This window comes from Pteronotus mesoamericanus, unplaced genomic scaffold, assembly GCF_021234165.1.
Source record: "Pteronotus mesoamericanus isolate MK-2021 breed Mesoamerican mustached bat unplaced genomic scaffold, CSHL_Meso_final contig_74, whole genome shotgun sequence".
Lineage (NCBI taxonomy): Eukaryota > Metazoa > Chordata > Mammalia > Chiroptera > Mormoopidae > Pteronotus > Pteronotus mesoamericanus.
The window spans coordinates 13,312,877-13,338,423 of NW_026555247.1; the positions used below are offsets into that span (position 1 = coordinate 13,312,877).

General features: G+C 37.1%; 1 protein-coding gene across 1 annotated transcript in view; it reads left to right on the forward strand.

Annotated features, from left to right (window-relative positions):
* LOC129078875 (desmoglein-1-like) overlaps positions 1–25,005 on the forward strand; it is a 35,863-nt gene extending 10,858 nt beyond the window's left edge. The window contains exons 5-16 of the mRNA XM_054583847.1: positions 1,406–1,550; positions 3,672–3,838; positions 5,763–5,897; positions 6,185–6,370; positions 8,633–8,892; positions 10,323–10,462; positions 13,735–14,019; positions 17,447–17,580; positions 17,914–17,986; positions 21,406–21,614; positions 23,839–24,725; positions 24,801–25,005. Of these exons, the coding sequence (XP_054439822.1) occupies positions 1,406–1,550; positions 3,672–3,838; positions 5,763–5,897; positions 6,185–6,370; positions 8,633–8,892; positions 10,323–10,462; positions 13,735–14,019; positions 17,447–17,580; positions 17,914–17,986; positions 21,406–21,614; positions 23,839–24,725; positions 24,801–25,005 (2,826 nt within the window). The remainder of the gene's footprint in view (positions 1–1,405; positions 1,551–3,671; positions 3,839–5,762; positions 5,898–6,184; positions 6,371–8,632; positions 8,893–10,322; positions 10,463–13,734; positions 14,020–17,446; positions 17,581–17,913; positions 17,987–21,405; positions 21,615–23,838; positions 24,726–24,800) is intronic.
* Positions 25,006–25,547: the final 542 nt, after the last annotated feature.

The window sequence follows — 25,547 nt, forward strand, 5'->3', positions numbered from 1 at the left end:
AAGCTCTAGTCTGTCCTCAGTGGCAAGGGAAAGTATTTGAGTGGAAAGGCAAGTATTCAACCTTTACTTCTTTTTCTTTAATTCAGTTGAGGATGTTGGTCTGTGCCAACTCCAGTGCCAAGTAATGATTCTATAGGTACTACAAGAGTCTTTTCTGAGTGAACATACTTTAGTATAAATGCACATTGCTCAAGCTCACCTGAGCACAGGATTTGCCTTGGAAACACTTTAGTTCCTCTTTAAATGAATCTTACTCTATTCTTTACGGTAGCTATGACAAAGCTTAAGTGCTCACTCTTCGAACCCTTAACTTCATTCCTATTTTAAGCAGCTGATCTTGTGCCAACTCCATTAAAATATCTGAGGCTCTCTGCCACAGGCTCCTACAATTAATTCTCTCTGCCTGCTCAGAAATGGTCTACATTTAATCCAAAAGCAAGATGAATTTTCTGAGTATTTTTAATATACTTCAAGAGTTTCCATTGTCCCATAATTACCTGGAATCTTGTTCTATCAACTTTGCATTTTCATGGTTCTTCTACTTGCTCTGTAGGTTGTTTCCATCATGGTCCACACTTGTTAATACCTAAAATTAAAAATAAATAAAGAAAATCTTCCTCAGTCTGGTAACCTCTTCTATTGAAGCCCCTTCAATCCATCTCCAAAAATGCCTTCAAATAGTAATCTATGCCTGCTGCTTTCACTCATACTGCTCGTCTGTGTTCCTAAGACTATTTTAATTTCTGAGTCTTCTATTCCAAATTAATATTCCTGGCTTATTTCTGACAATGTTTTCTCAAAAACTCTCTAAATCAGCATGCCAGCCTATTAGCTTTTTTTAAAGTACAATGTTTGTATATGAAATATACCAAATTGGTAAAATAATACACATTATATTTATGTGCATATCTAATATATCGATAATAATAATATAATCACCCATATAGCCATGACCTAGCTTATGAATGCTCTGTTTCTTTGAAGCCCCTATATGACTCTCTTTTACCACACCCTGAACCCCAATAATCCCTACTCCTAATTTCAAACACTGTATTTTCATCCCTTTTTTTATTTCCTTGCATAAGTCCCTTTGCTTGGAACAACTTGCCAATTCCTAGCTCCACCTCTTGAAATTCTCTTTCAAGATCTACTTCAATCATTGCATCCTCCTACGATATCATAGTGTTTTTGTTCTTCCTTGTATAAGTAATCATGTTACCTTTTCTCAAATGGTATTTTGAGTTCATATTTGCCTCCCTTTATTGGTTATAAGTACTGCCTGGGCTTACACTTAAGCAGGAAATAAAGTCTTATTTTTCTTTTAGTTATACAGCACCTAGTATAGTGTCCAGCAAAGTAAAAACTTAATATTTCTTGCATCGCATCATTCTTCTTTATTTTCCAGATCTATTGCCAGGCTCTAAATGCACAAGGCCAAGATTTGGAAAAGATTCTTGAGCTCAGAGTTAAGATTTTGGATATAAATGACAACCCTCCAGTGTTTTCTATGTCTACTTTTCTAGGACAAATAGAAGAAAATTCTAATGCAAGTAAGTAATCAATTTATTCAATAAAGAAAAATATACTGGCTTCCAGATCATTCTTAACAGCCAGTCAACTCGAGGCTAAATTATGTCAATGCACCACATCAAAAATGTAAGAGATAATTATAGAAAAGCATGCAGAAGACAGAGGCATGAGGAAGTCTCCATAAAGGCTCTCAAGGGCAGAGGCAGCTCCGGTCTGTCATACACTAGCAGCCACTCCAAAATAGTGAGAACAGTTTTCTCATGTAATTTACATGCAGTTGTATAGTAGATTCCTAAGGAAAAATCCCAAAAGGACTTTGCACAGTGTTGGGAGGAGCCCTGGAAGGAAAATTCAGCCTCCCAGCCTGACTGTTTTGAAGGGCAATATCATCCACTTTTATTCATATAGCTTTTTTTTAATCTTTTTTTTTTTAACACTTTAAAGTCACCCATAGAAATCACTTTCGGGCAATCAATTATGTGGCCATAATCTTCAAGAGCTTTTGTTCACAGCAAATATATGCAAAATAAATATTGTTTGTTCTTCTACATGAGAGAGAGAGTGTGTGTGTGTGTGTTTGTGTGTGTGTGTGTATGTGTGTGTCTGTGGTTTTTATGGCTTTTTACTCAAGTTACTGATTTTATGTATCTAAAATGTATTATAACCTGAAACCTGTTCGGCCCACTATGTACCTTTAAAGCTGAATGCCTCAAGTGGTGCAAGCTGAGGGGCACCAGAAAACCTACATACAACTAGAGAGAGCACTGACCTGCAAGAGCTGCAGCAGGTAAAAGGTGCAGTGGCCTCCTTATGGATTACTGTAAATGACAACGCTTTAACTGCCAAATATTCAGTCCCGTGGAAGGGATCATATATCAGCTGCTTAGCACACAATTGAAAACTGTCCTACACAGATGAAAAAGGGCAGAGACAATTTTCATTTGAATTCAAAACTTAACTTACCATAGTTACTTTTAAACTTTAAGTGGTATAGCTTCTTATAAATTAAAAAAGAACTTTATATTTTACTTTAGTCATTAAAATACAATCTCCATATTTGAATCTTTTAAAAAGTCATTTTAAAAAATGTGTTTTGAAAACATTCACACAATATGGAAAGTAAAAATGCAATAGAAATTTGTCTTTTTTCTCTTTTCTAATAAGTGCTATCATTAGTTACTTCAGTATAGTATGTTCTATAATTATGTAAATACATACAAATATGTTTTTAGAAACTTTTCTACATACTAATGCACAACATGAACTTTTATTTCAACTTATTTTGGACATATATTCTATATTAAGAAATATAGATTTCTTCAATCCTTTTGACAAATTGCCTCAGATTCATTGTATAAATGTATAAATGTACCACAATTAATTAATTGCCATTTGAAAAAAAATTTTAAATGATGCTGAAGTGAATACAGAGAGAGAAAGAGAGAGAGAGAGAGAGGAGATACTCAAGTCATTTTTGTCTATAAGGCACAGATTGTGTTTAAAACAGTTAGAGTGTAGAAAAGAATTCCAGTTTATAAACACTGTCAGCTTTTCACATTCTCTGATGTCCTTCATCAAAACTGCTTATAGAATTAATGGTAAAGATGAAGGATAGGACAAAGTATATAGTTAAATAAGCATTTCTTTAAAACTTCTAGTTACCTAGACTAAACTAGGGACCATCCAAAACAGAACAGTAATAAATATTTACTTAGTGTGCATTTAATAGGAAGTGTATATGATTTTTCTTAAGCTGCTTTATTCTCTCATGAACTCACAGAGGACAGTACTGTTATCATCCACATTTACAGGTATGGAAACTGAGATCAAGTCATATATCAAGAAAGTTCTATAAAGTTGAGAAGCTGTTGATCTGGACTTAATATCATTTTGTTTCATCACAGCTGCATAAAAAGAAAAGCATTATATTAGAACTAGAAATGGAAAGGCAGAATAAAATATTTCTTTGTTTTCTAGCTTTCAGCAATATCTAGGTTCTTGGTAAAATATAGTCTTTTGTTAGTGAAAATGTATAGAAAGGAGTTAACACATAAATATGTTGAAGAAATAGAAAGGGAAAAAAGGTAGCTATAACAAAAATGCGAACTGTCCAATTTCAATTAATTTTCCTTGATTTCTAGATGCCCTGGTGATGAAACTCAATGCTACTGATGCAGATGAACCCAATAATTTGAACTCAAAAATAGCCTTCAAGATCATAAGCCAGGAGCCTTCTGATTCATCCATGTTCATTATCAACAGATACACTGGAGAAATTCGAACAATGAATAATTTTCTAGACAGAGAGGTAATTTCTCCTTTTTAAAAAATGAGTTGTTCATTCATAGAAACCAATTCTAAAAACAAGAGTACCTAAGAAAGAAAAAAACTATATTTTAAATTTTTAATTACCTAATCCTTTCACGTAACTGTAATGATATAAAAATATCTTTAAAGTGAAAATATTGGGATTCCTCACATACATTTTATACTGTCATTTTTTTCATCTAATCTTAATTAAGATTGGCCTCAAATTTAGAAAACTATATTTTGAGAGTGTATAAAATATGCATTAATATAAGCAAAAGCTCCATTTATTAAAAATATGAGTTATATAATATAATAAATGTAAAAGACATTTGCTATTATGTGCCCATCTTGAAGAGTCATAATGCATGTGAACGTGATTGAGCCTCCAAGAATTTTTACAGGCTAAGAAATTGGTTTATCTTTCTTTAACACAGTGTACTTTAAGCTCATTTAACAACAGAATTCTTTTTTCTTCCTATGTCACACTTACTGACTACTTAGTGATTACATTGGGAAATGAATCACAGGAACAGAATAATGGATAGAAATTAAGCAACATGTAGATCAATGTCTCATTTACAAATAAAGAAAAACAATTAGTGACTGTTATCAAATAAGAAAGAGCATTACATGGTTTCCATTATGCTATGTTGTTCCATAACTTAAAGTAAAACTATCAACTTTCATTATTTTCCAGTATTAATAGAATATAGCTGACCTATGTGTACAGTAGGGATATAAATGAGGAAGTTTTGTTTTCTAATTAATACTCAATACATTTTGTTTAAATCATTATAGTTATTTAAAAATGACAATCTCTTGTCAATGACCTAGAAGTTTAGCATAAATCAGGTTATTTTTACACTCTTTAATGATCCAAAGGCCATCAGTTTCTAGGTTACCTATATCTCTTCTTAAAATAGTTTGAAATTACAATCAGAAGAAATTGACTATTTAGCTCTTACTCAAATTTTTTTAAAAAACTCAATGAAAGTCCTTTAATGTTGAAAGAGTTGTAGCAGTGCAGTGCTCTGAAAAGCGAAGGAATTCTGTAGACACTGCATGCCACCAGAGCCAATACTCTCAACCTGGGGTCCAGGAGAGACCTCAAGATGTCTCTATGAATCCTCTAAGAGTACATCACAGTTTTGAATAAGAATGCAGTTATGCATTAGTCTGGAAAAGGAGTCATAGCTTTTAAAGCTTCTAATAATTTAAGCACCATTGAGTAGAATCAAGAAGACAGATCCTCAATAATTCCACTGTCGCAACCTGTCTCCCCCTGCCCCCCAGGAATGCAAACCATTTGTTATCTTTTCATTCCTCCACATCAGGGGCTGATTATCAAAGGTATGGAAATTTCAAGACAGAATTCTATTTTTTTTTAAAGATTTTATTTATTTATTTTTACAGAATGGAAGGGAGGGAAAAAGAAAGGGAGAGAAACATCAATGAGTGGTTGCATCTCGTGTGCCCCCTGCTGCGGACCTGGCATGCAACCCAGGCATGCGCCCTAGGCTGGGAACTTACCCAGTGACCCCTGGTTTGCAGGCCAGCACTCAATCCACTGAGCCACACCAGCTAGAGCCAGAATTCTTGATAAACTTTAATTTCTCCCCTCCTGATATTTTTGACCCACTTTACTCTCTATAAACATTTTGACATTCTGAGCATAGAATAAGGAATGAGGCCTTGAAGAAATGTTGCTTTTTTAAATGAGGCTGGACAAATATTTGGGGGACTAGAAGTGGTGACTTTCATATTGATTCATGTGAGATTTGTCAATTTCAATAATCTGTGTTACCCTTATCACCACCATAGATTTATGTAACTTTTGTGGCAATATTTTAAAAGGACTTTGCAAGAGACAGAATAAGGACTGTCTGTATCAACTGAGCTATTGTTTGTAATGTATATTTTAGCTCTATAGCCAATATTCTCTTGCTGTAAGAGGCTCAGACCGAGATGGAGCAGCAGGTGGTTTGTCAGCAGACTGTGAGTGCAGCATTAAAATCCTCGATGTCAACGACAACATCCCATACATGGAACTGCCTTCAGTAAGTATTTGTCTTTGGAATTAATAATTTTTAACTCACCACACTGTAACAGTTGTTTGAACAATCTTATTTACAGACGTATATGTTCTCCTTAGTCGCATACAACCCAAAAGTAGACATGTACTTTGGGTTCATGTATACAAAGCACAGGGAGAAAATATTTAAACAATGAAAAGTCTGACTATAAACACAGATCCTTTTTCTAAATAATGAATAACTGTGAACATTCCATATAAGTCTAGTATAATTCTCTCACTCACACAGTTTTTTTTTACTTCTTTTTTCAGTATTCCATAAGTATTGAAGAAAATGCTCTGTATTCAGATTTGCTCCAAATTAGAGTCATTGATTTGGATGAGGAGTTCTCAGCTAACTGGATAGCAGTAATTTTCTTTATGTCTGGAAATGAGGGAAATTGGTTTGACATAGAAATGAATGAAAGAACAAACGTGGGGATTTTAAAGGTTATTAAGGTATGGTATAATTATCCTACATATTTTGTTCTCCTTGTCTTTTTCCAAATGCTAATCTTAAAATAAAATGTTAAGATTTTACAAACTTGAGTGTATGAAGGGATGAAAATTACTGTTTTAAAATGGTATATGAAGTAAAGCTTTTATATAGAAAGTTCTCTATTTATATAATTTCATGAAAACAGTCATTGAATTTCTAACTCAAAACCCTTCTCTTTTTTGAGTGTTTTTTTCCTCACTGGTGTTCAGTTGGAGTTGTCCCTCCTCTTCCCCACTGCTCTCCCGGCCCCACCCCGGCCACTCCCGCAGTCTGTCCCCCCACATCATCCACGCCCATGAGTCCTCTGTTTGTGTACACTTCGATCAATATAGCACTCCCTCACAGATTATAGGAACTGAAAGAATTTTCAAACATGAAACTTATTTTATGCTTACAAAAAAATGTAAAACCAATCATTAAAATGTTGTTTTAGAATACTTAGGAAAATATTTTTAAATCAGATTTAATATAGCCATTAAAAATATGTGTCCATGTCAACATTATATGACGGTTATTATACACTAAGAATACTCATCAAATAAATGAAGGTTCTTTATTCCTCCAGTGTTTTTTATGAGATTAATATTAAATAACTGTAGTTGTAGAAACACATTCCCGTGTCATGTGGCCGCTGACCAAAGTTTATTATGACATAAATACACTAGAGATTTGGTCCAAGTCACTAGAGTTTTCCTGTGTCCCCCGTAGACTAATGATCCACCAGATTCACCTGCAGTAGAATTCCCTGTGAGACGTGAGGCAGAATGTCTGACTCCTGGGGAGCTGGCAGTGAAAACTTCACCCCGTGCTGCAAGACCTACCCGGTCTATGTTTAAAATTTGTGAAAGCGGTACATGGACTGTGTGTGGTGCGTGCAAGATGGATCTTTTTAGGAAAATACAATTCCTTTTTTGCTATTTCCTTCCTTCAGAATAATCCTCAGAAAAGACTCCTAAGGAATTCTGTCCCCTTAGGAATGTGTGATCACTTGTTTCATAAAGTGTCACCGTGGCTCTCGCGTCCATGTGGCGAGGCCCTGTGCAGAGCCTGGAGGCCATCCCTCCCAGCACCCCCGCCGTAGGTTACCCGCGCCCACGCCCACGTTCAGGCAGGTGCTGCGAGGGTCAGAGAGAGTGCGCAACCTGCTCGCGTTCTCCCGACGAGGAAGTGCTACAGCTGACATTCAGACCTCCGTCTCTCTAGCTACCCAGTCCGTATTCTTCCCACCGCGCTGCCTGGATTCCATGCTGGGGAAACGGAGTCCTAAACTATCTTACACCAAACCACTATAACGCTTGAGAAAGTTAATCTTTCCTCAATACCTCTCTCTGTAAAATGGGAATGATTTTGATTTTTTCTCCCAGACATGATATCATATTATTTCTTATTGGTGAATATATACTATATATAATATATATGTGTTTAGGTATTATATATGTATACATGATTTTATAGCCATTCTTCAAATTTCAGATACAGTTAATATTAGAGCAAAGACTAAAAATTTTATGTAAGTGAAGAGCTCAGTTTGCAGATAAATGGTCATATAAGTTACCTTCATGTGAAAACTTAGAAAACATATTTGGCATAGTAGATTGTTTGAGGATTTTATAAGTAGTGGATATCGATACCATTTTTTATAATAAAAATGACTACTTATTTATTTTATAAGGTAAAATAATTTTTTCCAGAATATGTTTAAAATATAAGAATCTGGGTTTTTTTATTTATATGCTACATTCTAACACCAGACTTATAAGTAAGTCACATTTATAGAAGTAAAATTCTTCTAAATAGTTCTTTATGGATAACCCAGTCAAATGATGGAACCTACAATGTATCCTCCTATACTTTGTATATATAGGACTAGTCTCTAAATAACATGAAATGAGACAATCTAACATAAACGGTCTTTGCACTGCAAATAGCAAGGATTTGACCATCCTTATTAAGTTTTTAATTTGGTGAACAATTAGGACATAGTCATATATTTTCAATTTTGCAATAAAGGATCTAAAACAATTGGATTTTTTTCTTACTATATATATTTTATGTGTTTGTACTGAATTAAAGAGTATGAAAGTAAGAATATATTACATATTTATGTACCTATACTTAATTTAAAAAGAAACATAAGGATTTCTTTGCCTAGTATCAAAGGATTTCTTTCACTTCTAGAATTTTTTCTTCATGTAGTAAAACTATTTCACTCTATTTTCTAGCCCTTAGATTATGAAGCTGTGAAGAATCTGCAACTTAGTATCGGTGTTAGAAATAAAGCTGAATTTCATCAGTCAATTATGTCTCAGTACAAGCTCACAGCTACCGCAATCTCTGTGACTGTGTTAAATGTAATTGAGGGTTCAGTGTTCAGCCCAGGTTCAAAGACATATGTAGTAACTAGTAACATGGGACAAAATTATCAAGTGGGAGATTTTATAGCTACCGATCTGGACACTGGTCAAGCTTCAACAACTGTTAGGTAAGACTGACATTTTCTAAGTAATTTTCATCACATATTGGATTAAGTACATATGTTCTTTTTAGAAATGTAAAGTATGAATTAAAATATTTTTCATTATCTTGAAACTATCATCTAATCATAAAAAGTACTAACTACTGAATTATTACTTAATTTAGAGTTTTTAAGAACATATAAAAATTTGTCCAAATGTAAGATGTAAAAATATGAATATGTAAATTGTGGAAATATTGAAACTTTAAAGTTTGACACTCCTGTGTTTATACATTTTGTTAATCAATTAGGTGATTACCACATATCAAGGTTATTTATGTTGGAAGATTTTCTGGACTGGGTTTCCCATTGCAAATTTGCCCAGATTGAAGCCCATTAGATTTCATTACTCTCTTTTCTTTAATCAGCACTTGATTAGTATTGGTCTATAATAACTTTGGTATGAAATATGAGTTAAAGGAAAAAATCATGCTATCTAATTTTTGAACTCTGTATATCTAAATATTTCTACTTGATCATAGAAGATCTGTGAGAACATGTGCAAATATGTTTTTCACATGTGCTTGGGACCAAGCATTACAGTGAGGGAAAGGCCTCCCAAATGGGCTCTGTAAGTTTGCTCTCTGCGCTCTTCTCACACTGTGTGAGTAGTTCTGTTCTGTCTCTTATCACACTGGGCCACCATTGCCGATAAACTCTCTTGTGCCCTGCAGATGTGAGTTCATGGAGGGCGGGTCACCCTCCAACCCACCACCCTGTTCCCCTTAAAGTTCTGCTCCCTGAGTTTAGCAGAATGCCTGACACAGAGAGTTACTGCCCAGTGCTTCCTTAACAAATGTAAATGAGGGGAGGAAAGGAGTGATGTGAAAGATGAGGAGAGAAAAGAGGATAGAAAACAGGACAGAAGCACAAGGAAAGGACAAACATAGTTTGGAATTCAACAGAAGCCCTGTGAAGTCATTGTGTATGTGGAGAGGGGGGGTGGAAATAGGGAGGGGATGACGGCCAAGCTAATGATGAAGTAACTTCTTTGGTGAGAGAATGATCTAGAATTATTATGAGCTCTCGAGAAGTCCTAGGATCTGGGTCTTCCCCAGTAGCTCTGATGCTTCCAAAGTCAAATCAAAATGAGCTTGCAAGCATTAAAGGAAAATTCCAATATCCAAGTGGGCTTGAGACATTTCATCAGAAATGGCGGCTCAATAACTCTTTTTTCTTATATTTACATCTTTGTCTATTTCTGAATGTCCTCAAACAGCTGGAAGTGCCCTGAAAAAAAAAAATGCCTCTAATAACTGAAAAGTACATCCAGGGTTAATAACTACTGACTTACTGACTAGAAACATACATTTTATAAATGAAATCTCTCAGTCTCTCTCTCTTTTTCTCTTGTTAGAAAGCTGACATTAATTTGTACTGCTGTCTTTCGAATACAGATATGTAATGGGAGATAATCCAGCTGACCTGCTTGCTGTTGACTCAAAGACAGGCATAATTACTTTGAGAAATAAAGTTACCTGGGATCAATATACAATGCTTAATGGAAAATACCAAGGAACAATTCTGTCTATAGATGGTAAGGGGTCAATTTATTTTTTTCCTTCTTTAAGAAGTTATATGTATACTCAAAAATTAAAATTTTAATTACTGTATTTTGTAGTAATGCTTTTTCCAACAAAAGTTATTATATTGGGTATTATAGAATCAAATCTTTATTAATATGAACAGTAGTACAATTTAGTGGATAAGACCATGAGCTCTGGAATGAGGCTGGATAGGTATCTTATACCATCACTTATCAGATACAGGATTTTAGAGAAGTTACTTAACCCTTTTTTTCCCTCACTCTTCAACATGGATTTAAGGAGTTAACTACATGTAAAGCACTTAGACTTTCAATAAATGTCAGTTCTTCGTAATGTAAATAACTGAATATTTTAAATTGCATGTATTGTAAAATTATTTTCAAATAGGCCAGAAGTCAAGCTAACTTAACTTTACATAAGTTTTAGAAAGTTGATGTAAAACCTTTGTGTAAACAGTTTGGAAGTAGCATGCTTATATTACTCTTCAAAACCAGTACAATTAAATTAGGCCAGCCACTAAACAAAGGAAGTTCCTGAGGGTGATTCTGGCAGCAACACTTGCTACTTCAGTTGTCCTCCTCCCTTTTTTCTCCCTCTCTTGTTCCTCTCCCAGTCATCCTAAAAATGGTTGAACCTTCCCACTTGCTTTACAGAATAAAAATAAAAAACAAAATAACACTTTTAAAAGTCATTCAACAATTCAAAATTTTTCCAAATATACTGATTTTTCCACAAAAAAAGTCTGCAAAGTTTCTTTTGAGAAATTAGCTGAGAGTCTTACAGGAAATCCTTTGTAGGTAACTGTTTTCTTTTCTCTTGCTGCTTTTAAGATTCTCTCTTTATCTTTAACCTTTGATTTTAATTATGATGTGTCTTGGTGTGGTTCTCTTTGGGTCCAACTTGTTTGGAACTCTCTGTGCTTCCTGGACTTGTATGTCTATTTCCTTTGCCAAATTGAGGAAGTTTTCTTTCATTATTTTTTCAAATAAGTTTTCAATATCTTGCTCTTCCTCTTCTCCTTCTGTCATCCTTATGATTCGGATATTGGCACTTTTGGAGATGTCTCAGAGTCTTCTTATACTGTTGTCATATTTTCGAATTCTTGTTTCTTCCCTCTGTTTGGTTAAATGTTTATTTCTTCATTATATTCCAAATCATTGATTTGAATCCCAGCTTCCTTCCCTTCATTGTTTGTTACCTATGGATTTTTCTTTATTTCACTTAGTATAGCCTTCATTTCTTCTTATGCTTTTGCTGTATTCAGTGAATCCTCTGAGCATCCTGATCACCAGTGTTTTGAACTCTGCATCTGATATATTGGCCATCTCTATTTTGTATAGTTCTTTTTCTGGTGTTTTGTTCTGTTCTCTCATTTGGGCCATATTTCTTTGTCTCCTCCTCAATTTGGCAGCCTCCCTTGTTTCTTTCTGTGTATTAGGTAGAGTTGCTTTGACTCCCAGTCTTAGCACACCTGTTAAGTTGCATGGGGTGGAGCATTAGGTATTCACCAGGCGGGCCAACCAACTTCACCACTTTGTGGTGCTGTGGGGTGAGGGAGGGGTCAGAGAGGTGACAGTGCCACTGCCGGGTTTCTGGAGCCTTGACCTACCTTTACCCTGTTTCCAGTCACTTCACCCACTTCCCATATATGACTGGCACCCTTCTAGCTTATGCCCTGGTGGTGATTCCCAGAGTGGGTGGGATTGAGTATGTTCTAGGTCTGTGAGGGCCCTTTAAACAGACTCTCCTGAGTCACCAACAGTTTCTTCCACTGTCCCCACCCCCATTGGTTTTTACACCCAGAAGTTATGAGGCTTTATCTTCCTGGTGCTAGAACTCTGGGCTGCATGGCCTGGCCTGGGGCTGGGATCGCTTGCTCCCAAGGTATCCCTCTCAATTTTTATCCACCACACATTAATGTGGGATCCCCATTCTTGGCTACCACCACCACCTCTGCAAGCCACATCGGTCCTCTCTGCCCCTCCTACCTGCCTGGATAAATATGGCTTCTTTAAAACCATGGTTGTCAGACTTCCACACAGTTCGATTTTCTGGCAGTTCTGGGTGTTTTTTATTTTGAGGTTAGTTGTAATTCTTCTTCAGGTTGTGCAAGGAGGTGAAGCTGTGACTACATAAGCTTCCATCTTGAACAGAACTCTTAAATTGAGAGCTCTTAATGAACCAGTTTTGTTGCAAGATAAGGACACAAATATAGATTCAAGTATATTTCTTATTCAATTGTATTGAGGTATAATTTACCTTTAATAAATATACTCTTTTTAAGAGTATAGCTCGATGATTTTGACAGATGTACACTTCCATATATACATCGCCACAAACAAGATCTAGGACATATTCATCACCATAAAGAGTTCCCTTTTGCAGTCATTACCACAGCTCTACTTCAGTTCTAGGCACCTGCTGATCTAAATGCAGATGTATTTTGATGTACTGCCCATTATATCACATATACTCAAATATCAGTCTACTGTTTTGATATACTGGTTGGTTGGATGGTTGGTTGGTTGGTTGGTTGCTTGCTTGCTTGCTTGCTTGGTTTAAATAAACAGCAAGTGTAGAGCAATTAAGTTAAAACAAATAACAAATGTACCTTCCTCTGTGTTTAGTCAAGGAACACAATGACTAACTAAAACTTTGAAGGAAAAGAAATAAGCAAATTGGGAATATCTGCTTATGAAACAAAAGTGTTCCACCTTCTAATTGAAATAAAAATTTGCCCCCACCTCGAATAGTGTCAATTCCCTCTCCTCTAAGTTGTTGGTTGTGAGTTTAAGAACCTGCTGTTTTATCAGTAGGCAATTTTTGTAGAAATGATATACCAGCCTGCTTGAAATCTGTTCACTTTGTCAGCTCATAAAGGGAAAAGAACAAACATAATTAAAGAATAAAGGCAGTAAAATGACAAATAAAACCTAGCTCTAGTATAAGAAATGTGCAAGAAAATAGTCTAGAAATGCCTCCACTGTGGCTTACAACACACCACTGGCCAATATTTACTTTCTGTAGTGTCTACTGTTTATGCTTCACTACACATGAGGCAGTTTTTCAGGAGCACTGAAAGTCATAGCAGTTTGATTTAAAAACTGAGTCACGAACGAGGGATGATTTGGGAAGTTACTGAATGGACGCGAATAGAGACATTGAAATAAGTATTGATGCAAAAAGAAAATAGTTTTGTATTGTCTAACAATTTTTACACTAAATGTATAAAATATTTCTTCCATTTTTGAACTTGTTTCAGATGCGCTTCAAAGAACTTGTACAGGTACAATTATTATTGACCTTGAAGGTTCTGGCTGGGAACAGTCTCAAATTATGACAACAGGTGGCCCCGGCTATCAAGGAAAACCTACTACTTCTGGATTGACTAATGAAGAGTATGACCACACAAGTGATGATGGCTACGGAGAAACAAGTAATCAAGGAGGAACAGGGGATCTATCAGGAGTGCCCATTATCGCAGATAACGTACATCTTGGTCCTGCTGGCATTGGACTACTTGTCATGGGATTCTTGGTCTTAGGATGTAAGTACTTTAAGAGTCCAATTTATATGTGCCCCCTCAAAAGGAATTGTAAGTTTTCTGATCTTTTGATAAAAAGTATTTTACAAATTCTTAGTTTGTCCAATTATCAAGATATTTCTATATTTAGTGCAAGATTTATAAGACAAAGACATCCAACAGCTTGGCAGTGGAGGATAAAAAACTTTTTCGCATTGAATCTCAGTGTAATGGGAAGTTCCATAAGATGCAGTCAAATTGTTATGTGAGTGAAGAAGACAATCAGAAACAATAGAGTAAAACACTCAGGAGAGCCTACACAGAGAAAATAAATTTTCAGTTGGGTATTAACAAAACTAGCCTATTGAAGAAGAAAAGGGGAACACATAACAAGGAGTGAAAATAATCTATGCACAAATCCCCCAAAGAATGAAGTGCTGGTTACTGAAATAAAGGACTCCAATAAAGAAGAAATAAAAGAGGTACAAGACTGCAGGGTGACTGCTGAGACTAGAAAGATAAGCAGGGGCCAGACACTGAAGGGAGTCCATGCTGTGCTACAATTAATGAAAGGGAGAGCCAGACAGACCTAGGGTTAAACTTCAGCTTCTAAATGTAATTGTCTGAGTCTTTCAAAAATTACCTAACTTGGTAATGGTCACTAGAGTAGACCAGGTCAAGATTCTAGCTAGGAGGGTATAATAGCCAATGGATTCTCTAAATGGCCTTCAACAGAGCCTTGGATGATGATAGATATTAGAGTGGAGATGGGCTAGATCTTACCGTCTCTGACGGATGAGAAGGGGAGCTCTGAAGTAAGTGGTTGACATCTGCACATTACTATTAAATTAAACATTGCCATTTTTCAGGTATAGAATCATAAAATTTCAGTGACAGAGGATACCTCAGGTATTACTTAAGTAAAACATACACACATAAAATATGAAATCAGAGCACTCCACATATGAAATATTTTTACATTAATATTTTAATACATAAACAGTTATCCAATAGATAGCTCTCACTAAATTTATTAGTAAACTGGATTTTGTCTGTTTTTAAGTAACTTTCACCCTTTTGAAATTTTTGACCAAAATTGAATTCATGTACACCACAAAGGCTTTGGACATGCTGGTAGCACAACTTAAAGTGGAGGATCTTTTCCCACAATTGAAAATGAATTCCAAAAAATAAGAAATGTATATGTAAAGTAATACGATGTCATTCTTATTCACTCAAAGGAAATTGAAACGACCATGAAAAGTTCTATTAAAGGAGGAGAAAGGTTAAAAAACATTCTTATCAGAATAAACCAAGGCAATAAAAATGCTAGGAAATTTGCAGAATGTAATATAAAATATATATGAGAAGACATAATTCTTTAATTTCCCCTTTTTGGACATGTTAATTACTAACAACATTTTAAAACTTTTAAGTTAAATATTTTTCAAAGTAACAATTGGCCCAAGTGCTGATTACTTCTATTGTACCACTACATAACTTTCACTTTGAGTTTGCTTTTTATATTGGTGACTACCTTTGGTTAGTATGGTTAGTAAACTATTTATAAATTATATTATGGGCTTTAGACTCAAATACCTCTAGATTCAAAGCTGTCTCTCAGCCTGACAGATTTTCAAAGAAGCAAAATCTCTGGAATATTTTCTTCTTTTTTTCCTTCTCCCCTCTCTCTTTTTTTTTAGAAATAAACTGTGTGTATTATTTATTACATTGGGGAAAAAAAGACCACTAATAATCATGGCTTGTGGCTTAACTCCATTGGGTTAAATACATTAATAATAATTTGCATACAACAAAAACAGTTTCCTAAACACCATAGATAAATCATCTCACATGCACATTTTGAACATATTATGTATTTATGACTCAGAAGTAACCTTGAACATTTTAAACAGCAAAATTGTACAAAGAGTGACAATTTGAAATAATGCTGGCAAAGTACCCTGTGTTTTTTTCCCCATAGACACACTGTAGAAATCTCAGGTTAAGAAAACTTTTAAAAATGTTTGGTATACTAGAACGTGTTTTGGAGAGTGGAGAGAAAAACAACTTTCTGCTTGGCTTAGGAGAGTCAACAGTTAGAAGTCACTGAACCTGGAGCTAGAAGCCCCGAGGAGCCAGAACTCTGAGGCAGGAAACAGCATGGCCAGGAGCTGGGTTGTCTCTTCCCTCCCTTCTCCAGGCCCAGCCAGGGTCCCTCCTTGAAGATGCTGCTGAGGTCACTTGTCTTTCAGAAGGGTAATCACGCCATGGGGAAGTGACGCTTTCATCTTAGTAGCTGCAATGAACCGTGATCTGTGAGATGCTCTGCCATTTTAAAGCACAAATGTCTGTATCCCAGCAGATAAACAGGCTGCACTGCTGGGAGTCTGAGCGCGACGCCTGCTGCCCGCCAGTCAGTGGCGCTGCGAGCAGGAAGCCAGGGAGGGGCCTAGCAGCCTGGAGGCAGCTGCCATGGGCTCCCAGAGCTGACTGTGGTCGCCCGCTACCATCAGTCACAGTCAGAGCTCTGCTGTTTTCTTGGCGTTAGAATCTCACTGAAGGCTTTTCATGAAAACCCCATCCCTAGGAATACATTTGGGGCACAACACATTGTCCTCCAGCTGCGGGGGGAGTGGCAGGCAGGTAGCAAGAAGAGTGCAGGCACTTTCTCCTGTTTCTCAGGAACCCAGGCTTGCCCAGCACTTCCCTCTGCCTCCTGCTCTCCTTCCTGCGCTCCTCCTGACCCACCCCCACCCTGCTTTCTTCTTCTTCTTTCCCTCCTGCCTCACTTGTAAAAAATGTACACGTCCTTTCCTCCATACACCTGTTAATTCCAAATCCTTGTTTAAGACCATATTATGTTAAAAACCCTGGGAGAGAAACACACAGATAAGAAAAATCCAGTTGCTTAATAGTAAAAGATATTGGTAAGCAGTGTAATGTTCTCTCTTTCTGCATGAGTAAGTTCAAGAAAAGAGATCTGTCTACAGGCCAATAATAGCCTCCGAGGGGATAATTGCTTGAAGCCTGAGTAAGAGGTTCCTTTGGAGATAGAAGGGCAGGCATGTGTGAAAGGACAAATATAAAGACGGGGAAGAGGAAAAGGAAAAATCAGACCTATGGACGAGTCTTTCCAGCTTTCTTTTTTCTCCCCTTTACTATTTTCCTGAGTAATGACAGGGGGAAGACGCATCTGTTTCAATAGTATAATGCTATCTGCAATCTGAATCCCATATTACAAATTAAAATGGATTGTAACCTAGTATAGTGAAGCTCACAGTGATTCTGATAGCTCACCGTTACTCAGGTTATTTTATGAAAACTTCATAATGATTTTAGGACCAAATAGGGTTATATTAAGGGTTTAAATTTAATAACGAAAAGCAAGTCATTTTGTTTTAATATAGCCCCGCTGCTAATTTTAATATTTCCATCTTCTCACCATCAGTGGTCCCATTTTTATTGATCTGTTTTGATTGTGGAAGAGCCCCTTGTGAGGGAGCCGGCTTTGAGCCTGTTCCTGAATGTTCAGATGGAGCAATTCAGTCATGGGCAGTAGAAGAGCCACAGCCTCAGTTCATGGTAAGTGTCAATCTGTAAGAAACGGCCTACGGTTGTCACCTAAACTCAGCCCTGTGCGCATGAAACCAGATGTGGGAGGTCACTGCCAGTCTATGCTGTTCTCTGTTCTGGGCTAACGAGTGGGGAAAATGGAGAGAAATCAGAGGCGCCTCACAATTCGGTGGAAGTAACCAGGGGAGGCTTTGTGAATGAGGTTCCTGTTTAAATGGATTTTGAAAGGTTCCTCAGTAGTATTCATTCAGAAAATCTGAGCTAATTTGACAATTAACCCAATGTGTGACTATAGAGACAAAAGTCAATACAAATGGGAAAATGCTGTTTCTTGTCTTTTAGGATTTGACCACTCTCCCTGTACTACAGATACCACTGGATAATGCAAATATGATTGAATGTATTGACAATTCAGGTACAATTTTTTTTTTAATTTTAACAACTGAAGGGATTTTATTCTCTTTTTGCATACCTCAATGTTTCCCAGTTATTTCATGTGTCTTTGTAAGTGTTTTGATTATTCCTTTTTATATTTTTCCTTCTTTATTTTGTTTTTTAATGCAGATTGATTTTATTTATGTTTTTTAATATCAAGATCCATTATATTAAGTAATTTAAATCTATTATAAAGTCTCAGCAATGACAGCTGCACTAAAATAATCAAGTAGATCAATGAAATAAAACAAGCATTCTAGAAACAAATGTATATATCTTTCTAACAATGTAATATATGATTAAATTGATATTTCAAATCAATGGAGAAAATAAGGCTTATTTAACAAATAAGGTGCATGGACCACTATTACTTGAAATAAAACAAATATAGAGCCCTATTTCACACATTGTACAAGAAATATTCAGGTGAGTTAAAAATAAATATGCAGAATCTAAGGAGTTTTAGGAGAAAATATAAACTGATATTTTTCTTACCCTGAAGTAAAATATTCAAACCCAGAAGCTATAAAGTAAGATATTGACAATATGACTATATTAAACATTTAAGACTATAGAGTAATATACATATAAAAAATTTAAAGGACAAGTCATAGAATAGGAAAGTATTTGCAACATATCTAAAAAAGGGTTAATAGTTTTGGGGGAGGTTTTTTAAGGAAAATACTCTATAAACATTTAATCAAAAAATGGATAAAGAATACCAGAAAGTCATTTAATGCTTTTTTTTTTTAATTTATTTACTTTTAAAATACATTTGTCTCTGCCTCCCCCCACCTCTTTCCCTTGCCGCCTCCCACCTTCCCTCCCTCAGCTCTTCCCCTTTGGTTTTGTCCATGAGTCCTTGCTATATGTTTAAAGCTTTTTAAAAATAATAGAAATAGGCAAGAAATATACAAAAACAGGTTTAGTTTCAACAAATAATAAAGTTGACCACCTGCTACTCTCTCAGTTCTCTCCCCAAAGCCTCCTTCCCCAGCCTCTCCTCAGGTGTCTCCAGGCCACTCTGCCCCCGCCTTTGCTGGAGACGAGGGTAAATGGCTGCAAACAAAAATTTATGCCTTGGCCCTTTAAACAGTTCTTTGCATCTCTAGCCTTCCCTCTCCAGCAGAGAGCAAATCTGCTTCTTTACACAGCTGGCTGTTATCTGTGTACTTTTTGGGCTCCGATGCTATATATAGGCTGGAGACCCTTGCTTATGGTTTAGACTTTCCTCTTCTCAGAGGGATCCAATTGGCTGTTTCAATATCCTTCTGGTGATGCCGCCCATGGGTGCCCCAACCACCTTCTCAAGTCTCTACCACACTCCTTACCATTTAGGTTGTACTAAAGCTGATTCTTCTGTCTGTCCGAGGTTTAAAGACTCCTCTCTCGCTATTTTTCAGTTGTTTGTTCCAGGTGATTTCTCCACAATTTAGTTGTAATTCCAGGTTGGTCCTAGGAGGAGGTCAGTGTGACTTCCACTCACTCCTCTGCCATCTTCATTCCTGATTATTCCTTTTTAAATGACTGATTTGCTAATTAAATGATGAGGAAACCCTATAGTACTATTCTTATATGTTAAATTTTTAAAATCGTTCTCAAATGTCAGAGAATGTTTAGATGATGACATGATTAGGATGTCTATAAATAGGAAAGAATAACTAAATTGTAACCACAAGTCAACATTGGTTTGGGTTTTTAGGTTTGTTTGTTTATTTGCTTTTGTTCAATAGAGGAAACCTTATTCACCCCAAAAACACTGATTAGAAATAAAGTACAACCCAATTAAAATAGATCTGTGCTCATTTATTGAGACTAGAATCAACCTCCACAATTCGTGAGTGGTTTAAAGTCACTCTGACTTCAGCTGCTATCATGACAAAATTAAACTGTATCCATTCTCAGCATCCACATTAATATTTACCTAAAAGGCTTTGTCCCATTTACCAAAATGAAAGTGGATAAAACCCTATCAAAATCTTTTAAAGCTCTCATCTGAGGGTGTGTGAGTGTGGTAGAATTACTCCTTGCACGTGGGTAAAACTCTCAGTACAATTTAATTTACAGCAGAGGTCTAGACCAATTCATAGGCAGACACCAGGGACAATTAGATTTTCACAGTAAGTGAATAGCTACCACTCTCACAAAAAGAACAGTTAACTTTTAAAAACTTCTTATACCTTTGAAAAGAGTTGCATCAGCTTTCCTTTTTTCAAGGTAAGTAAATATTATTTGTTCTCTTATTTTTCCCTCAGGCTTTTTCAAACCTGTAATCATGACTTTTCTACTTTGAACTCTTTAATATGCAAGAGTCACAGGATGTTTGTAACTTGTAGACTGGACTTTATTCAAGAACTGGACATGCCAATCTTTAAAACTATTTCTCTTCCTCATGTATTAACTTTTGTTAATGACACCTGCCTCCCCCCACCGCAGAAACAGAAAATCATCTTCTTATATCTCCGTATTCATTGATATCCAATCAGTTCTCAAGACTTGTCAAATCCTCCAGGATTTATTTACGCCTTTATTCTCTCATTAAGTCTCAAACTGTTACCCAAACCTTGAAGAGAGCACAGTGAGAGGCACCAAAGTAAGAGAAGTATAGAAAACACACCGACCCTAAAATCAAGGCCTTTACAATCCTCAAGCAGGGGACGCCTATCCCATGTCAACACACGCCTGTCCATTGCACTCCCACGGTGCAGACCGTCGTTGTAGCTCACAGACCCAGAATACTGCCAGACTTCCAGTCACTCCTCACGTCCAAGTGCAGGTTCCAGAGCCCACGCAAACCTCTCCCCTCACCACAGCCATGGCTGCTTCTCTGAGAGCCGTCATTCAGGGCCTTCGCTGGAGGCTCTGTGCTTCTAGTATATTGGGGTGTTCTCATCCTATTTAACTTTTTGAATTTAGGATATTTCCCCCCAATTTTTGTTACTTTAAAGTTAAAATCTCATAACTATGTATGGTGCAAGTTGCGTACTATAAGTATCAGGGGGAATGCTGTAAAGTATATCATGGTCTAATCAATATGTTGTAAATATGAAACTAATACAAAACAATATTAAATGTAAACTGTAATTGAAAAACTTTAATTAAAATTAAATAATCAGAATCTCTAAAGCATGGGTTTTTGTAACCTCTATGCAGCCTCTCTCTTCTAGTTCAATATATAGTTACCGACAAATAATTTAAAGCAATAATTAACAAATTAATGGATAACATTATTTTGAACTCAATATCACATTTATTATGCCTGTATTTAGATTTCATCTTCAGTTTTTTCCTTGGCTCACAAATGTATACTTAGATGAAAAAACCATACATTAAAATAAGTCACTGATTTTCAGTCTATAACACACTACATGAAGTAAATTTAATTTGATTTACTTTCAGGGATTTACACAAATGAGTATTGTGGTAGAGAATTGCAAGATATGGGAGAAGATGAAAGAATGACAGGATTTGAACTAACCAAAGGAGTTAAAACATCAAGAGCACCTGAGACATGTCAAGAATATTCTGGAATGTTCAGAAGAAATTCTATGAGGGAGTGTCGAGAAGGAGGTCTGAATATGGACTTCATCGAAAGTTACTTCTGTCAGGTAAGGGCTCTAGCCCCCATGCCTTCCTGTCCATCCTGCACTGCTGTGCTCCAGGCTCCCGCTATTTCCCAATGGGGCTTTGGCAGGCATCTCCTAGCTGGGCTTCCAGCCTCACATCTTTATGCCTGGAGGTCATTAATGCTGCTAAATAATACAGCTAAAACCCTGACTGCAGCCTGTTACTCCTCACTTAAAAACAGCAAATGCATGCCCCGCCCTGCTGTATTTTGTCTGTGGCATGAAGTCCAACATGGCAAACAAGGTTATTCACAAAATGACCCTGCCTTCACATTTCCAGTTACCCCCTACTACTAATCCCACTTGCCAAGTGCCTTTGCCTTAGTCACACCAGTCTGTTGCCCTCCATGTCCTTGTTTACTCTGTGCCTATACTGGAAAGCTTTTATCTGGTCATATCCATCACAAACCCCTACCCATCTTTGAAGACCCTGTTTAAATATCATTGCCTCTGAAGTTTTATTGTTAGCCATATCATCCAAAATAGAATTGGTGTTTCCTTACCTGTATCTCTGTAGTACATGTTCTCCTCGACTTACAATGGCATTATGCCCCCTTAAGCCCATGATAAGTTGAAAAAATGTAAGATGAAAGTGCATTTAATATGCCTAACCTACCAAACATCCTAGCTTAGCCTAGCTGGTTGCCACTTTTGTACCATCATAAGATAAAAAATTGTTAAGTCGAATCATATATGTCTGGGACCAGCTGTGCTTTGTCTATACGTTTTAGAAACATACCATTTCTAAAATCTGTTAGTGCATAATTCACCACACTTTCTGGTGTATCACGTACCCATTCTCCATATTATGTTGCCAGTACCTGGCTCAGTTCCAGGTACATAGTAAACATTCCGAAGAGTGGGTTCAAGAGACACAGCACAACTCCAAAACATTGTAAAAATCAGTAAGAATTAATTTTGCCACCCTCAGGTAGAGACAGAACTGCTGGTGGTTACACGCCGTGTGATGCTATAAAGCTTTATGGAATTTGCGCTCCCCAATACACTTGTGTCTGTCTACATCCTGGCCTCGGATGCCTTCATGGATATTCCTAAGGGTTTAGATGGTGGCCGATATTTTGAAATAAGATACTAGTAAAAGCCTTTCAAATGCCAGTAGATAATAGCAAGAGGTCTGTTGCTGAAATCCATAGAAATGCTTCCTATCCAGACCCCAACAAATTAATATATGTTCATGAAAAGTACAATTCTGCCTCCCAGCTTTTGCACTTACAGCTCCTTCTGCCCAGAACATTCTATTTGCTTTACGCACCACCACTTGATTCAAACCTCTGATCAAACATCACTTTTGGAGATGCCATCCTTGGCCATTCTGCCTGAAAGAGCAAACCCCATTATTCTGTATCCCTATACCCTGTACTCACCACCTCCTGACAAATAGGTTTATGTGTTGTCTGTCTCATCCTACTAAAATGTAAGCCATACAAGAGAGAGACTTTATCTAGTTTTGTTCATTACTTTTTTGCTAATTTCCTAATAGAGTGTATTTCAAGTAGTAAGAACTCAAAAAATATTTGTGAATGACGTGGCTCAATGAGTTGGTTTTCTAATAAATGCATTTCTGATATTTAACCTGAAAGTTTGCAATCCATTATTATGAACACCAACGATGAACTATAAGTACACATGTCTGTGGACTTTTACTTTGAATTGAAGGAGTCTATTTTTAATTTCTTTGGTCACCTTCAATTTCAAATCACAAAGTGGCACAGACCCAGAGTTAAGTGTTTCTGTTGTTTTGTAGAAAGAGCAACATTGAAATAAATTTCACAAATTGAACATAATCAGTTGATCTGAAGGAAGGAAAGCACAATCCTGAATGAACTCAAATCAGCTCAAACAACCTTTTGAATTAAACCAAAGAGAAATACACATTTGGGTGTACTTCAAATTCAGCATTTTTAAATACCTCCTTCTAACTTGGTTACAAAATAATTCATGTGATTTTTTGTGTTTTCGCATTCAATGTGCACTATTATAAAGTCCATCTAAATAAATCCTTAAAATCATAATGTATTTTTAGAATGACAGTTAAAATAATTTCTAAGAATATGTTTTATGATTTTTAGAGCATCTCTAGTAGATTTTACTTTGGTAATGACTTGCAAAAAATTAATCATAAGAACTTGCATTATTGCTAAATATGTTTTCATGATTTCATTTCCTCTTTCCTCTACCAATTTAGAAAGCATACGCTTACGCAGATGAAGACGAAGGACGGCCATCCAATGACTGCTTGCTCATATATGATATTGAAGGCGTAGGTTCCTCCGTTGGCTCTGTGGGTTGTTGTAGCTTCATTGGAGAAGACTTTGATGACAGCTTCTTGGATACACTGGGGCCTAAATTTAAGAAGTTGGCAGATATCAGCCTGGGGAAAAGTGTTGAACCATATCCAGACCTTGATCCCTCATGGCCACCTGAGAGCACTGACCCGATTTACCCAAGGGGGGAAACAGAGCCCCTTGCTAGTGGACCCCCGCCCATCTCCCCACGTTACGGCACTACCACAGTCATTTCTGAGAGCACCTACCCCTCGGGACCTGGTGTACAGCATCCTATGCCTATTCCTGATCCTCTGGGCTATGGTAATGTCACTGTGACCGAGTCTTATGCCACCTCTGGCACTCTGAAGCCCTCTGTCCACTTTCATGATAATCGACATGCCTCAGACGTGGTGGTGACAGAGAGGGTGGTCGGCCCAATCTCTGGCGCCAATTTGCATGGAATGTTAGAGATGCCTGACTTGAGAGATGGGTCCAACGTTATAGTGACAGAAAGAGTAATTGCACCAAGTTCAGGTCTCCCCACCACTTTGACCATCCCTGATCCTAGAGAGTCTTCAAATGTGGTAGTGACAGAGAGAGTAATCCGACCCACTTCTGGCATGATGGGCAGTTTGAGTATGCACCCCGACCTGTCGAACGCCCACAATGTGATTGTGACCGAGAGGGTTGTCTCTGGCCCTGGCGTAACTGGAATTAGTGACCCAGCTGGGATCATTGGAGGCAGTGGCACAGTCGGCAGTGGCTTCGTTGGCAGTGAAGCTGGAATCAGTGCCGGTGGCACTGGGCTGAGCAGTCTGAGAGGAGGCGGGGGCCTAAGTAGCAGCATGTTGGGCACAGTCGGCAGTGGCTTTGTTGGCAGTGAAGCTGGAATCAGTGCCGGTGGCACCGGGCTGAGCAGTCTGGGAGGAGGCGGGGGCCTGAGTAGCAGCATGTTGGGCACAGTCAGCAGTGGCCACATGAGGAGCTCCTCTGACCATCACTTTAGCCAGACCCTTGGATCTGCCTCTCCTACTACAGCCCGAAGTCGAATCACAAAGTACAGTACAGTACAGTATACTAAGTAGCCAGGATCCCAGCACAGATTTCCTCACTAATTGTGATTTAGGTTCAGTTCCCACCACCAAAAAGCTAACAATGTCATTTATGATGCACAACTAGGTGCAAAGGGAATTGTGGAGCTGAGTGAGAAACCATAATGAGAAAAATAGATGGAAACAGTGCTGTTGGGCAAGAGCTCTCCTTGGCATTTGTAAACTTTTTTTTTTAATATATATATTAATACTACTGGAATCATGACAGGGAACTAAAACTTTAGACGTGGTTTTCTTCACTTCTGTGTGGTCTGTAGTGCATCTCCAGCATGTGGAAGAAATAAAACTCAGTCATGTAAAACCATGGGCTTTCTGATAGCAATTGACATAATTCTCTTGCTCCTTTTTGATTAGCCATGCAGCTCAGGCAACATTTAAAAAAAACTAAACATGCCATATGTATTCATGTATGTGGAACAAATCTGAAGTTTGTGCCAAATGCCCTGTCAATTTCATAGGTAATACAAATAAAAATCCAACCATATATCCCCAGACCATAGTTCAAGACTAAAAAA